The sequence below is a fragment of the Rhineura floridana genome, chromosome 9, assembly GCF_030035675.1.
Source record: "Rhineura floridana isolate rRhiFlo1 chromosome 9, rRhiFlo1.hap2, whole genome shotgun sequence".
Classification (NCBI taxonomy): domain Eukaryota; kingdom Metazoa; phylum Chordata; class Lepidosauria; order Squamata; family Rhineuridae; genus Rhineura; species Rhineura floridana.
Window position 1 is genome coordinate 48,292,487 of NC_084488.1, and position 13,771 is coordinate 48,306,257.

The following is a 13,771-nucleotide window of genomic DNA, read 5'->3' on the forward strand; positions in this document are numbered from 1 at the left end:
AACGGTTAATTCCCTTTTTAAAAAAAGAAGCATCTCTCTCTTAGTCCCTGGGAGGTTTATTATTTTTCAAATTCAAGGTTAGGGTCAGCTGATGTTTACATTTACTTACTCCGTTAATCTCTGAAATATTAATGATACTGTTAGGATGAGAAGCCAAGTACTGGATAGCACCATTCATTAAGCCCCTCACCCTTCAGAGGCTTACATGTACTTATCTTTATCTGTTGGACTACTTCCATATGAAAATGTAGGCATATATATATATGTTTGGGAACTTTTTCCCTGATGTTACTTCTGTGGTTATGCAATGAGTGCAGAATATCGGAAATCAGTTTTTCAGTTGTTAAATTAGCTTACTCATGTTTGTTTGTCAAGAGAAAAGCATGTTTCAAACTACTTGGAGTACGCCCATTAACATATATGTAGTAAGTTATTTAACTTAAGCATTGAGCAATACTTTTAAAATACTACTGCAGTATTTGGTGTGTTCTTGAAATCATGTAACTTGAAAATGAAATAGAGTATGACATATTTTTACATTGAACACACTTGTTCCATTTTTGTAGATTGTGCAAGTCCACTTGGGGTCACTGTTCCATATACAATAAGAATCCACCTCTTGGATTTTCTTTTAGAAAACTGTATATGCAGTTGGATGAAGGCAGCCTCACTTTTAATGCCAATCCAGAAGAGGTAAGTAGAGTGCTGATGACATTAGTAAGTGTTGGCAATAGTTCTGATGCGCTTGTTAATTTTTCAAGTGCCAGGCAGGTCCCAAGTTATAGGAGCATAGAAGTGCCCACTTGATGGACAATTGGAGAAAATCAGTCATCAGAAGAACTAAAGTGGTGACCTAAGCATACTTTTTGGATGTGCATTTTGTTGAAATCCATTTGTACTTGCTTCAAGCAAATGTTTCAGGATTAATGTTTAACAGAGAAATCCAAGTGAGGGAAAGCCGTCGTAAGTTGTGCTGGAGCAAGAGAAGCTGGCATAAAGTTCTGCCACATCTAGTTGCCAATCAAGACCCTTGAGTTTGCTGAATGCCTGCTCAGCTGGGAGCTGCGCACAGGGACCAGAAAATAAAAGCTTGCTTTCTCAAGTACCCCTACTGGGGTGTAAGCTCTCTCCACTGACTTCTATTGCAATTATTTTCTTAAACCTTTTTTCCAGCATAACTTTTGCCTGGATTGGGACTGCAGGAGTGCTCCGAACATGAGTTGGATGTGGCCCAAGGCTCCTCACCTTGGCCTCTCCTCCTACATGCCCCTTTCTTGGGCCTTATGCCGGCTCCAGTTGTGCCAGTCTCAGCTGAGCTGGCTGGTTTCCAGCTGTGTTGGGCTGATGGGCTTATGCTGGCCTAGCCTGGTTGAGCCAGGACCCAGCTGGCTCATCTAAAAATCCACCACATCCAAGTCCCCCTCAGCCTGGAGTAAATGCAAGTTGGATTGCACCTTAGGAGAGAGAAACTGCTTTATTTTCACTTTGTCTCCTAGTTCAAAGTTGTGAATAAATGATTAAATTTTGTAGAATAACTGGGAAAGTAAATATGTGCAGTTCTGATACAAAATGCGAACCCAGTCCAGTATAGTAAAGCCATTCTTTAACTGGAACCTTAGTTTCATTTGATTTTGGCAGGTGTGGGAAACCTTTGGCCCTCCAGATGTTGCTGATCTAGAACTCTCATCAGCCCTAGCAGGCATGCCCAGTGGACAGGAATGATGGGAGTTGTAATTCAGCAACATCTGGAGGACCGAAGGATTTCCACACCTCGATTATGGGTTTAAGAAACAAATTTGACTCATAAATATTGTTTTATTTTAACAAAGGACAAAGCTGTCCTTTGTAATACTGAAGCAAATTTTGAATCTGAAGTAGGGGTTTGATAACCGAGAACTTTTGATTAGTAGATGGATTAGAATATTTCAATAAATGTTTATTCCTTTCATGTGTGTTTAGATCCCTTAATTTTTGGATTATGTGCATTTTCTATTTTTTTTTTTTTGCTTTTTTCTGTCTTGTAAAACCGTTTTGTTGCAATAAAGGACATCTAGGTTTAAAAGACTATATCAGCAAGCATTTCTGGATCAATAGGAAGTGTGCCTCTCTCATTAGGGCCAGATTGGTATCTATATCTTCACAGATATAAATGGAGCTGTGAACTATTGCTGATATATTAAAATACAATATATTTGTAGTGAAAACAATATAGAGCAGCTAGGTTTGAAAGATGTATACTAAACTTGAATAATAAATAGAGATTCATAATAAGTGCAGACTCAGGAATTTGGGGCTAATATGGTGAGAAAAAGGAGCGGGGCTGCATCAAAAGGACTGGAAGCCTAATGGAATGGGAGGCAAAGCTGCAAAATGATGCTTGAAGAATTTGTATGCATATTACTGCACCGTATATTACTGATACTGCACTTAGGCATCTAGATATAAATCAGATTGAAATTATAATAAAGTGGCAAGAATGCATATTGGAGCTTGGTAGCGGATAGATTAGACACTAATAGAAAAAAGATTAGTCAGGCTATTCAATTCTACTTAAGCTGCCACATCACACACATGATGTGCTGTCATAATAAAAACTAGGGTCGTATGCTTGAGAAATGGAAAAGAACCACTGAGATCTTCACTAGCTGTGTTGAACCCCTTACTACTAAGAAAAAAGTGTACAGGGCTGTATGGACAATCCTGGGTTATTAAATGGCTAGTTAGATGTCCCACTATAGCAGGGGTGGGGAACTTCTGGCCCATGGGTCAAATTTGGCCTGCCAAGCCATTTTCCAAAAACCATGCTACGCCCCACACCTGACATCATATGTTACGTCAGGGGTGGGGGAAGATAGAGACGTGGCTGAATTGGCTGCTTGCACAGAAAACAGAAAATTGAACTTGATGCATGAGAAGTTCAATCCAGGTTGGTCACTATCTTCCCTGCCCCCTACAGACCATCCAACTGTCAATCACCTGACATAATTATGACATCTGAAGACTGATAAATGGGAGTTCCCATCCACTTGTCAAAATTGGCCCATGGGTGGGGGAAAGATATAAATGTCTGGCCCACTGGATCCAAAAGATTCCCTTCCCTGCACTATAAGGCCACAAAAAATCCTGTTATTTACAGTACCTCACAAGTTATGGCTGCCTGGCTCTTTTTCGTAGGGACAAATACCATTGCTGCAGCACTAGCTACTGTTGGGACTAGGTACAGTTTCCAGTGTGAGAACAGTATGAGATGTTCCTTGTGCTGGGCCTAGCCGATCTGGTAGCAAAACACCAGATGATAACATTCAAATGTTATGTTTCACCATTAGTTTTAGATGGGAAAAGCCTTTATCTTTTCCATTTAACATGCATGTATATGCACGTTGGCAATGAAGTTCATTACAATTTACAGAACAATCGAACTTGGGAAGACAGAGCAAGTTGTGCTAGAACAAGAGAAGCTGGCATAAGTTGTCCTGGAGCAAGAGAAGCTGCCGTAAAGTTCTGCCGCATCCAGTTTCCATTCAGGAGCCTTGGGTTGGTTGAACGCTGGCTCAGCTGGCAGCTGTGCACAGGGACCAGAAAGTAAAAACCTGCTCTCCCAAATACTCCTATCGGGGAGTAAGCCCTCTCCATTGACTTTTATTGCAATTATTTTCTTAAGACAGACCTTTTTCTTGGTGTAACTTTTGCCTGGATTGGGACCTGCAGGAGCGTTCCAAACATGAGTTGGATGTGGCCTAAATCTCCTCACCTTGGCCCCTCCCTGACACGCTCCTTTCTCGGTCCTTATGCAGGCTTATGCCAACTCCAGTTGTGTCAGTCGTGAATGAGCCACGCAGGCCTGGCTGAGTCCTGACTGAGCCGGGAAGAGGACTTACATCAGTGTAGCCCAACTGAGCCAGGACCCAGCTGGCTCAGCTGAAGATCCGCCGCATCCAATTCCTCTCAGCCTGGCATAAATGCAAGTTGGATTGCACCCTTAGGCTTCAGTCTTATGCATCTTTGCATGGAAGTAAGCACCATTGAGTTCACTGGGATTTACTTCTGAGTATAATTGCTGTATGGGATTTTTTAAAATCTCTAAATCATCATGTGGGTGGTATTTAGAGGAGGAAAAGCCTAGAAAGTTTAATAAATATTTCTGTAATTTGATAATAAAAATTGCCCAAATACCATGTGTTATGACGTATGCTGGTCTATGGACTTCCTAAAGTATTTTTTTAACATTTAGAATGAGTGGCTTCAAGATACGCACAAGATAGACATGTGTACATATGAACATATAAATGCAAAGCCATGCATTTTTAATGTGATCTTCTACACAGCAGGAGATGAAAATGGCTGTTTTAAAATAAAATGAAAGCTAAATAATAATAATCAACCTAAATTTGAGCATGAGGCCAAGATAGGAAATGAAATATGGTTCCACAGCAATCTTAAATTTCAACATAGTGTGACCAAAAAAAAAAGATAGTGAGAGGGTGTGCACTGAAGGAAGCATGTTTCCTACATATAAAATCTCAATCATAATGACGCTAATGCATGTTTTATTTGCATATGAATTAGAAGGAGCATATTGAAATGTAGTTTTGAAGATTGAATTACTTCATAATTGTTAAGTTAGGATTTGTTCCATACTAAATATTCCAGTTGAGCACAAAAAGCTAATCTTGCATATATAAAACATCTCTTTGTCCCAGGGAGTCAACTACTTCATGTCCAAGGGAATACTGGATGATTCACCAAAGGAAATAGCTAAGTTTATCTTCTGTACAAGAACACTAAATTGGAAGAAACTGAGAATCTATCTTGATGAAAGGTAACTTGATTATGAAATGGGAAACATATTCCCTTTTATTAAATAGAGTTGTATTTCCTATTAAAACACTGGAAGAATGGGATGTTAGTAATGGTAAAGTAGCACTTTAGCAATGGCAATCAAGAAATCTGCCTGTTGTGGGCTCTTTACCAATTAAATTTACTCAGTAGTGCAAAAATGTGTGAATAACAAGTAGAAGTCTAACATTAATTGGACTAGTTCACTGATGCTGCTACACTGTTCTGCATCAAACACTTCAAATTCTGCAAAGTAACCATTCACAGTCTTATTCAAGTTGCCTTTGACACTTGCCCCAATTGTATCAACATTCTTTTCTTTAGCCATGTTAGGTTCAAGCTAGTGAGCACTACCTGTTGATTCTTTGCTACAGCGCTTGGGCAAATTCAGATCAGTTTGATATTTTTTAAAATATACTATCCATATATGGTATGCTGAATTTCCTAGGAATAATTGTATATGTGCTCATGACCATCTCAGCCCTGGGACAGCTGTCTAGTCTGCATAAGGAATTCCTGGGCTGCTTCCTTGAACTTTGGTCTTTAATAGCACACTGTCTATCTTTGGAATCGTGGTCTGTTCTGATAACAATAAAAAATAACAGTTCTGCTAGTGTTTACATTTATCACATATCTTGGGACAAAAGGAAAAGTGAGAGGCCATTACTTCTGTCCAGTCCATGCAAGTCCACAAAAATGAATGCCACAATAAATCTATGTCATTGCAATACCACAACATCATGTTGTGTTTTGATTTGAAGCATTTTTCTGTACGCTGTGAAGAAAATGTAAGCTAATGAAAGGTTATAAGGTACCAAGAGGGTGGTGGTGCAGGAAAATGGAACATGTAAACAGGCCCTTAGAAATTGCAAAAGTGAAATATACAACAGAAAATATAAAATTGTTCTATGTTAGAAAACATGTTTAGGTAGATGTTATAGAAAAAGAATATCAAAGTGATATCAGGATGAAATGAGTATGTTTCAGAGATTACTGATTTTGGGAGAGCTTGGACTTTTGGAGACTGTAACTAACATATAGCAGTGATGCTTGCTCTGACTTGCTTACTGTATACCTCTTCCATGATGTGATCTTTCTTTATTCTGCTTCTTTGTTTTGTTCATTTGATGTTGTTCGGTTTTTATCCAGCATTCTCCTCTGTTGATGTGTTTATATGAAATGTGTTGTTATTGTTTAATAGTATCTGTAGTTGGCTTTGTTTATTAGCCCATTCATTTGTCAGTTGATGGTGCAGGTATTTGAGAGATGCATAACTTGGGAGTAAGCCCCTTGGAACTGACTTTCATAGGATCAGGTTGTAAATTGTGTTGTAAATGTTTTGAAAATATTCATGTAATCTTGATTGGCATTTACTGAGAGCTGTTGGGGCCTGAAAAGTTTTGAAAAGTATTTAAGGATACATAGTCCCAAAGCCAGTATTGGCTACTCAGATTCTTGAGCTTGGGAGCAATAAGAACTGAACACACTTCACACCTTTTACAAGACGGTATTTCCATCTATACGGTGGGGGAAAATTACTTTGTGAGGAGAAGAAGCAATCAAGAAATCTGCCTCATATCTCATTTTTACGCCAACTCGCTTTGCCAGCTTATGCCAAAATCTTACAGAAGCTGCAATGAGTTGGGACCTGTTCTCATGTAATGTTTTGCCCCTTTGGAGTGGCTCTTTATTTTATTTATTTATTTAGATGAGTTATATGCCACTTAACTACAATAGTCTCTAAGCTGAATACATGGAATACAATACTGTAAAATCAGACTTCAATTAAAATGCCTACTGGAATAAAGAAGTCTTCAGTAAGTGCTGAAGTTCAGCATGGAGGGGGCTTGTCTGACCTCAGCTGGATGGAAGTTCCATTAAATTGGGCCCACAATCCTGACATGACTCTTGGTGATTACGAGCCATGCATCTGAGTCATGGGGGACCACTAACAGTGGTTCTCCAAAGACCTCAGTGATTGGGCGGGGATATAAGGGATCAGGCAGTCCTCTTAGAAAAATCTCTGCAGGTGTATACAGGTAAAAGTGTATAATCAAAATGTATTACCTTTTGTATTGGACTCTCCAGGAATCCAACTTCACTGTTAGGTACCCTCTTGGCAAGCTGTGCTTATGACCTGTACCAGGAAAAAAATGTGTGTGAGATCATTCATAGAGCCATCTTAAAAATAGCAATCTCAGAACTGGTGCTCAGATAGCTTTATTTACCCATTAGAGTTATGAGCCTTTTCTCACTCTAGTAGCTGTCAATGAACCAGTGTTAAAGACTGCGCTACATGCATATATTACTAAAATTACTATTGCATTTTACCCTTTTCAGATGTTTCTTTGAGCTTATCTGGTTGCACTGCAGTTCTGCCTTTGTTTCAAAAATTTAAAAGAACCATCTTAGTCTTACGAGCATTATATCTTTGCCTAGTGTAGAAAAGTTTTTTCTATTTGAATATCTTAATCAATCATGATATCTATTTTTATACAGTATGCTGTTAATACATACAGACTGGCAGTGTGTTTTTGCTATTCTCTGCATAGAAAGAAAATCATTGTATGTATCGGAACACCCTTTAACAGGCTCTTCATTCTCAGATTAGATGCCCATTTGACAGGGACTTATGGGTTCTTATGAGTTCTTTACAATACCAGTCACACCTCCAGTGTTAAATACACAATAAGTTGAAGGTTGAACTGTATAGTGCTTGTTCTGGTCGGTTGCACTTCTTTGGTTGAAGAAAGCAAGCTTTCAAAAAGGAAAAAACAACACCCAACAGTCCTTATAGATACAGTCCTATACCCACTTACCTGGGAGTAAGTTCCATTGAATTTACTGGGATTTGCCTCTGAGTAGATGTGCATAGGATTCACTGGTTTGTTTCCAAAATGTGTGTCTTGCATAAATGTTTATAAATCAGTCACTTGTCTTAACAGGCTTTTTTCCCCTTTTACTTAAATTAGGCGAGATGTTTTAGATGACCTTGTGACGCTACACAACTTCAGAAATCAGTTTTTACCAAATGCACTAAGAGAGTTTTTCAAACACATTCATGCCCCTGAGGAGCGTGGTGAATATCTTGAGACTCTTATTACAAAATTCTCACACAGATTTTGTGCTTGTAACCCTGATTTGATGAGAGAGCTTGGCCTTAGCCCAGGTAAGAGGAAAGGGCATACATCCATTTTATAGATGGTGTGGAATGTTGTTTTGTATTGTTTAAGACCTGGCTGAATATTCACAAATGTGCAGTTTTATTTTTAGATCTTGCACAAGAATCTACATATCCTAATATGTACATTCATAGTAATATATTAATGGACTTTACTTCCCATTAAATGGATTTACTGCAGTCCAACACAGGCTTCTGTTCCTCTTACGTTTCCGTTGATTTTAATGTGAGTTGAGCACAAGTAACTACACAGTGGATTGTTAGAACAAGATAGGCACTTCTAGTAAACTGTGTGCGTGTGTTTGTGTGTGCGGACAGCATATCTGCCATTCTTTTGTCTGTGATTGTTTCTTCTTTAATTCAAGAATGATGATCTAGATAGAACTGTACCACCTCTGTAGGAGGAGAGGTGTGGTAGAATAAGAGAGAGGGATTTTTTTGGTACTGGCAGCCCAGTTACAGAACACTCTCCCCAGGAAGAAACACGTGGTACCAATTTTGCTGTCTTTAAGGTACCAGGCAAAAAACTCTCTTTTCACCCAGACATTTTAAAACACTTTGGATAAGAAAAATGTTTAAAGCACTCTTAAATTCAATCCATATAGTCGTTCTTGGAGCAGAGCCATTGAAATCAATTGGATTTATGGTCATAACTTCAGTATTTATTTCAGTAGATCTAATCTAAGTGTGACTAACAGAGCAACCCAACTGAGGGGAAGCCTGTGTAAGTTGTGCTGGAGCAAGAGAAGCCAACATAAAGTTCTGCCACATCTAGTTGCTATTCAGGAGCCTTGGGTTGGTCGAATGTTGGCTCAGCTGGGAGGCTGTGCACAGGGACCAGAAAGTAAAAGCCTGCTCTCCCAAGTATCCCTACTGGGGAGTAAGCCCTCTCCATTGACTTCTATTACAGTATTTTCTTAGACTGACCTTTTTCCCGGCGTAACTTTTGCCTGGATTGGGACCTGCAGGAGCACTCTAAACATAAGTTTGATGTGGCTTAAGTTCCCTCACCTTGGCTCATCCCTGACATATCACTTTTTTGGGCCTTATGCCAGTCTCAGCTGAGCTGGTTGGGGGCCCAGTCACATCCGCTGGCAATGCGCCACATCCAACTCCCCTCAGCCCAGCGTAAATGCGAGTGTGTTTGCGCCCCAAGTCTGGATCCATCATTGACTCGCACTCTGCAGGGTGTTTTGTATGCATTTATTGTTTTGCTTCCTGTAAACTATCTTCACGTCGTTGATGAAAGGTATTTTAAATAAATATTTAAAAGTTTTAAATAAAAGCCTCAAGTTCCTCAAAGTATTAAATACCAGCAGTTTTAGCTGCTGTTTTCTGTCCTGTAGATGCAAGTCCCCTTACATGTGCAGATAAATCACCATCTCTTCTAGTCAGATACTTACTGCAGATAAGAGAGGACAGGTTTATCAGTGTCCATTAGCCATAGCTAAAAGTGGAGCTTCATTGAACAGGAAGAGTGTACTTTGTATGACCAGATTCTGGGGAAGAACAGGGAATAGCTGTCCCCCATTATACCCTGTGTGTAAGCTTTAGAGCTGATCCAACAAACCAATTCTTACATTTACCAACTTAAGTAAAAAAAAAGAAATTTACAGGGTTATACCCCCACCCCAAAAAAACTTTAATGTAAAAACTTGTTCAGGTTTCTTGAAATGTTATTTAAGTCACGACTTTGTCTCCCTTTTTTCTTAGATGCTGTCTATGTTCTATGCTACTCTTTGATCCTGCTTTCCATTGATCTTACTAGTCCTCATGTGAAGAATAAAATGTCAAAGAGAGAATTTATCCGAAACACGCGCCGTGCTGCTCAGAACATTAGTGAAGATTTTGTTGGGCACCTTTATGACAATATCTACCTTATAGGCCACGTGGCTGCCTAAAAAGCACAGTTTGCTTGGACTTAAAATTTATAGTTTAAAAGAAATTAGTTATCCAAGGAGGTTTTTTTGTGTAGTAGATATGGGGGTTATATTAGTGCTGGTCATTCTAACCTCTGTCTGCAATCAAAAATGTACGCAAGCAACTTTTTTAGCAATTTACCATGGGAACCGAAGAATTTTTGCAATTTGTTTTTTTAAATTTTGCTTACGGTTTGCACAAAAATTACCATTAGTCTGACACGTTACAATTTTTGAATGTTAAACTGACATTATGTTTTTAAACTGACAAGATGGTGGACTTGTGCAGTTGATTTGCTTGAACACTTTAACCAGTTTATTTGTTTTTTAAATACCATGTAATGTGTACATATTTAAAGAGATTTATAACCATAATTATTTTATTGTAAGATATTTTAACTAAAAGTTTTTTCCTGTTTCTGTCTAGACTAGACAATGTCTTGTATTTATTTCATTACTTTGTGAGGCTGCTCTGATTCACTTTGTTGTTGCCTTTTATAAGACAATTTGGTGTGTACATTCTTCAAAAGCTAATTTCCAGGCACAACCCATCTTAGATTGTAAACTACCATTTACAGCCACCAGCATTAATATGACTGGATATCTGGTTGTCTTTGTGCCTCAGTGCTTAGTGCCTTAAAACATGAAACACTTTTTCCAGCCAGGACTCAACAGGGTTGGGTGCCTTCATAGTTGTTGCTGCTGCCCAGAAATTAAAAAAACAACTATATCACTGAAATTAATGGAGATTATGCAAGAACAGACTGCACAGTTTCATAAAGCTCATCCATTTCACTTGGGCTTAGACAGAAGACATTATTGGTTGGTTTTACCTAGAACTAGTGGCTGGGATCCAAAGAGTCCTTTGCATGAGCAGACAGTGCTTCCATTTTCAGAAGGTCTCCCTCCTCCAGTTTCCACCAATTTCTTTGGCTGAACTCCAGCCCAGCTATTCAGAAATGTTCCCGACTCTCAGGAATGACTTGGGAGGGAGAAAGCCCTATTGTAATTGTGGAATTCCACTTGTGCAGTGCTACGTTAAATCTCCCTTGAATATCCCATGTGTACATTTTAGCTGGAAATCTCTCCTTTCTTAGTTATTTTCCGCTCCTGTTGCTATAGTGCCTGTGAATGGGTAGTGAGAGCTACTTGAACGATATAGTTCGCCATAGCAGCACAAGAAATAACTTGAGCTAGCACAGGCAGAACACAGTCATCTGACTCACAAATGGGAAAATTCTTGTTTCTCTGTCGATCATAGTTGGTGTCCATTTGTCCACATTAATTCACACACAAGGGCTATAGAAGCTTATGGAAATATGCAGTATGGAAGCTCAGGATCCCAGCTAGGATAATGAAATGCCAGGGAGGATCTTTAATAGCAGTGGAAGATGGAATTTAAGCAGTTCAATCCCTTTGATTCCTCCATTGTTAGCTGAACCTGCTGTTATTTGCTCTTCACAGATAGAAAAGATACAGGAGCCTTTCTTCTGTTGTACGTGGTCAACCCCAGTATGTGGAACTAGGCTACTTTCTTTTTGGGGTGGGTGGAGAGATACGGTTTTCTATAAAAAGCTTGTAGGAATAGCAGTTAATCTCTGCCCCATTGCTTAATACAGGCATAAGTAAAGCAAGTCACAATTTTGAATATAATACATACTGTAATGTAGATAGACCTCAGTGATGGGAAAAGTTTGAGTCCCAATATAAAAACTTATCAAAGGCCTTAAAATTTCTGTAGAAAACCATGACAACCAAAAGTAAAGAGATGTGTTCAACTTATGGATTTCAGTTCCATATTTTGTAGATGTTAAGTACATCACTTTCATTCTAGTTTATTTTACATACATAAAAAATCATGTAAAGATTCTTTGTTTTCAGGGCTAGGCTGTCTTTTGCAAAGTAAGTTAAACCCATCCTGTAGTTGGGTAAAGATACATTTAACATATCTAAACATACAAGCTAGGACATTTCTCATTGCTTCAAGTAAAGAACAAATTTGAAGAAAAATCTGCTGATGGAAAGGCCCTCAACTGAAAATGGTTGAGAGCCTTTAAAAAAACAAAAACAATTTGAAGTAACATGTTGACAGTGCTTGATAACACTATTTAATTCGTTATAATCTGTTTTTCCCAATTGCTAGTATTCATGATTTGTATTTATCTTGTGAACTTCGTTCATTTTTTGTTGGTGCCTTGACAAGTCTGAAATCATTTCAGCCAATATAAGTGAATAGTTACACCAATTAGAAGAAACTCAAAATTACACTACAGATTTTGGGGTGTATTTTTTTAAGCATGTTTCCCAGTGAATTGAAAATGAAGACTTGGAATGCAGATTGGTGAATTTGTGTTTCCCTATGCTTTTATGGTTGTTATAAATAAATATCTCACTCAATAAGGTTTATAGTTGATTACCAGCTTTTTTTTTACTGCGTTTAGAAATCGTCTAATCTCTAAAGCACTATTAAAATGGACAGACTTGAAGGATTTTCTATTTCCCCTGCCTTGCATGTTTTGGTTTATTTAAAGAGTAATGATACAAACTTCAAAATATGCATGCAGATCTGTCCTACTGTGCTAAAAGGCTTTGAATAGTACTGCAGTTCAGTCCTTTGGATGCCTACTCAGATGTAAATATAAAGTTCAGTAGCATTTCAACCATAGCTAGATTATGATTAAGCTGATGAAAATAGATTTAAAAGAATCCTCATCAAATAGTATGCATTTATTGTGTGTGTGTGTGTGTGTGTGTGTTTTAAAAAAGGTTTGTCTGCAGTGCACACTTGTGATAAAATAATGACCCAATGCTTCACTATGCTTCACCTTATGCGGCTCTGTGAGCCACATTTTCAACCACCAGTTTGGTTGTGAAATGGGCCTTTATAAAATTTTACAATGGAACAAGTCATTTGCAGCTTCACTCAGAAGCAAGACACAAGTATTGGATTGATGAAGAGCTGCAACTCTGAGGTTTAAAATGAGCAACTCACAGTGCCACTTGAGCGGTGCAGGACTTTAATGCAGGTCCTCCTAACTTTTATGAAAAGGGGTGAACCAAGCCTTGTCCCAGGCAGCAAACATGATCTGCTTCCAGGCAGGCTGACCACACCTTTGGTGTTAAGGGAGGTGCTCCTCAATCATTACAGCCTAAGGTCACAACTTAGCATGTATGCTCCAGGCAAGCTTCAAAGGGGTTTCATGCACTGCCCAATGTGTTCCAAAGCCATCATGGGCACGTCTTGGGTATAATATATCACAATAAAGCTGCCTTACTGATTTGCTTTGCTGCACTGCCCTGCTAAGTGTTGTGACTGACTGATTTAATAGAAAGCCCTCTCATGCCAATATTCCCCTTGGTGCAGCATAGAGTAGGTTAAAATGTTTCCCACAGCCCATGAGGTTCCCAGGCAAAAAAATCCTACTTCCCCCTGAAGTTACAAATCTTAATCGTAATTGCTACGCTGAGTCCAAAGACGGCCAGCAAGATGCAGAGCTGGTTTGGTTAACATGCTACCAGCTTGACTGATTTTTAATCAATTTAAGAAATTTTGCAATGAACTGAATGATAGTGTCAGGCATGCTCAGTAAGAACCAACTGCCAGTGTTGTAAAAGCCAGACTCACAGCTGCTGGGCTTGGCTAATCGGGGGGCCACACCCACACCAGACTTGGATTTCACTTGAGACAGTCATGGCTTCCCCCAAAGAATCCTGGGAAGTGTAGTTTGTGAAGGGTGCTGAGAGGAGACTTCTATTCCTCTGACACAGCTCCAGTGGCCAGACTGGTTTAACAGTCAGCCACTCAGCACCCTTCACTAACTACATTTCCCAGGAT

At 39.0% G+C, this 13,771-nt stretch overlaps 1 protein-coding gene across 2 annotated transcripts in view; it reads left to right on the forward strand.

The window, feature by feature from the left end:
• FBXO8 (F-box protein 8) overlaps window positions 1–12,340 on the forward strand; it is a 34,401-nt gene extending 22,061 nt beyond the window's left edge. Inside the window, exons 3-6 of one of the 2 annotated variants that reach the window (XM_061583876.1) lie at window positions 567–693; window positions 4,701–4,819; window positions 7,809–8,005; window positions 9,731–12,340. In XM_061583876.1, coding sequence (XP_061439860.1) covers window positions 567–693; window positions 4,701–4,819; window positions 7,809–8,005; window positions 9,731–9,918 — 631 coding nt within the window. In that variant the 3' untranslated portion in view covers window positions 9,919–12,340. The remainder of the gene's footprint in view (window positions 1–566; window positions 694–4,700; window positions 4,820–7,808; window positions 8,006–9,730) is intronic. The other variant, XM_061583878.1, reaches the window with a different exon arrangement.
• Window positions 12,341–13,771: the final 1,431 nt, after the last annotated feature.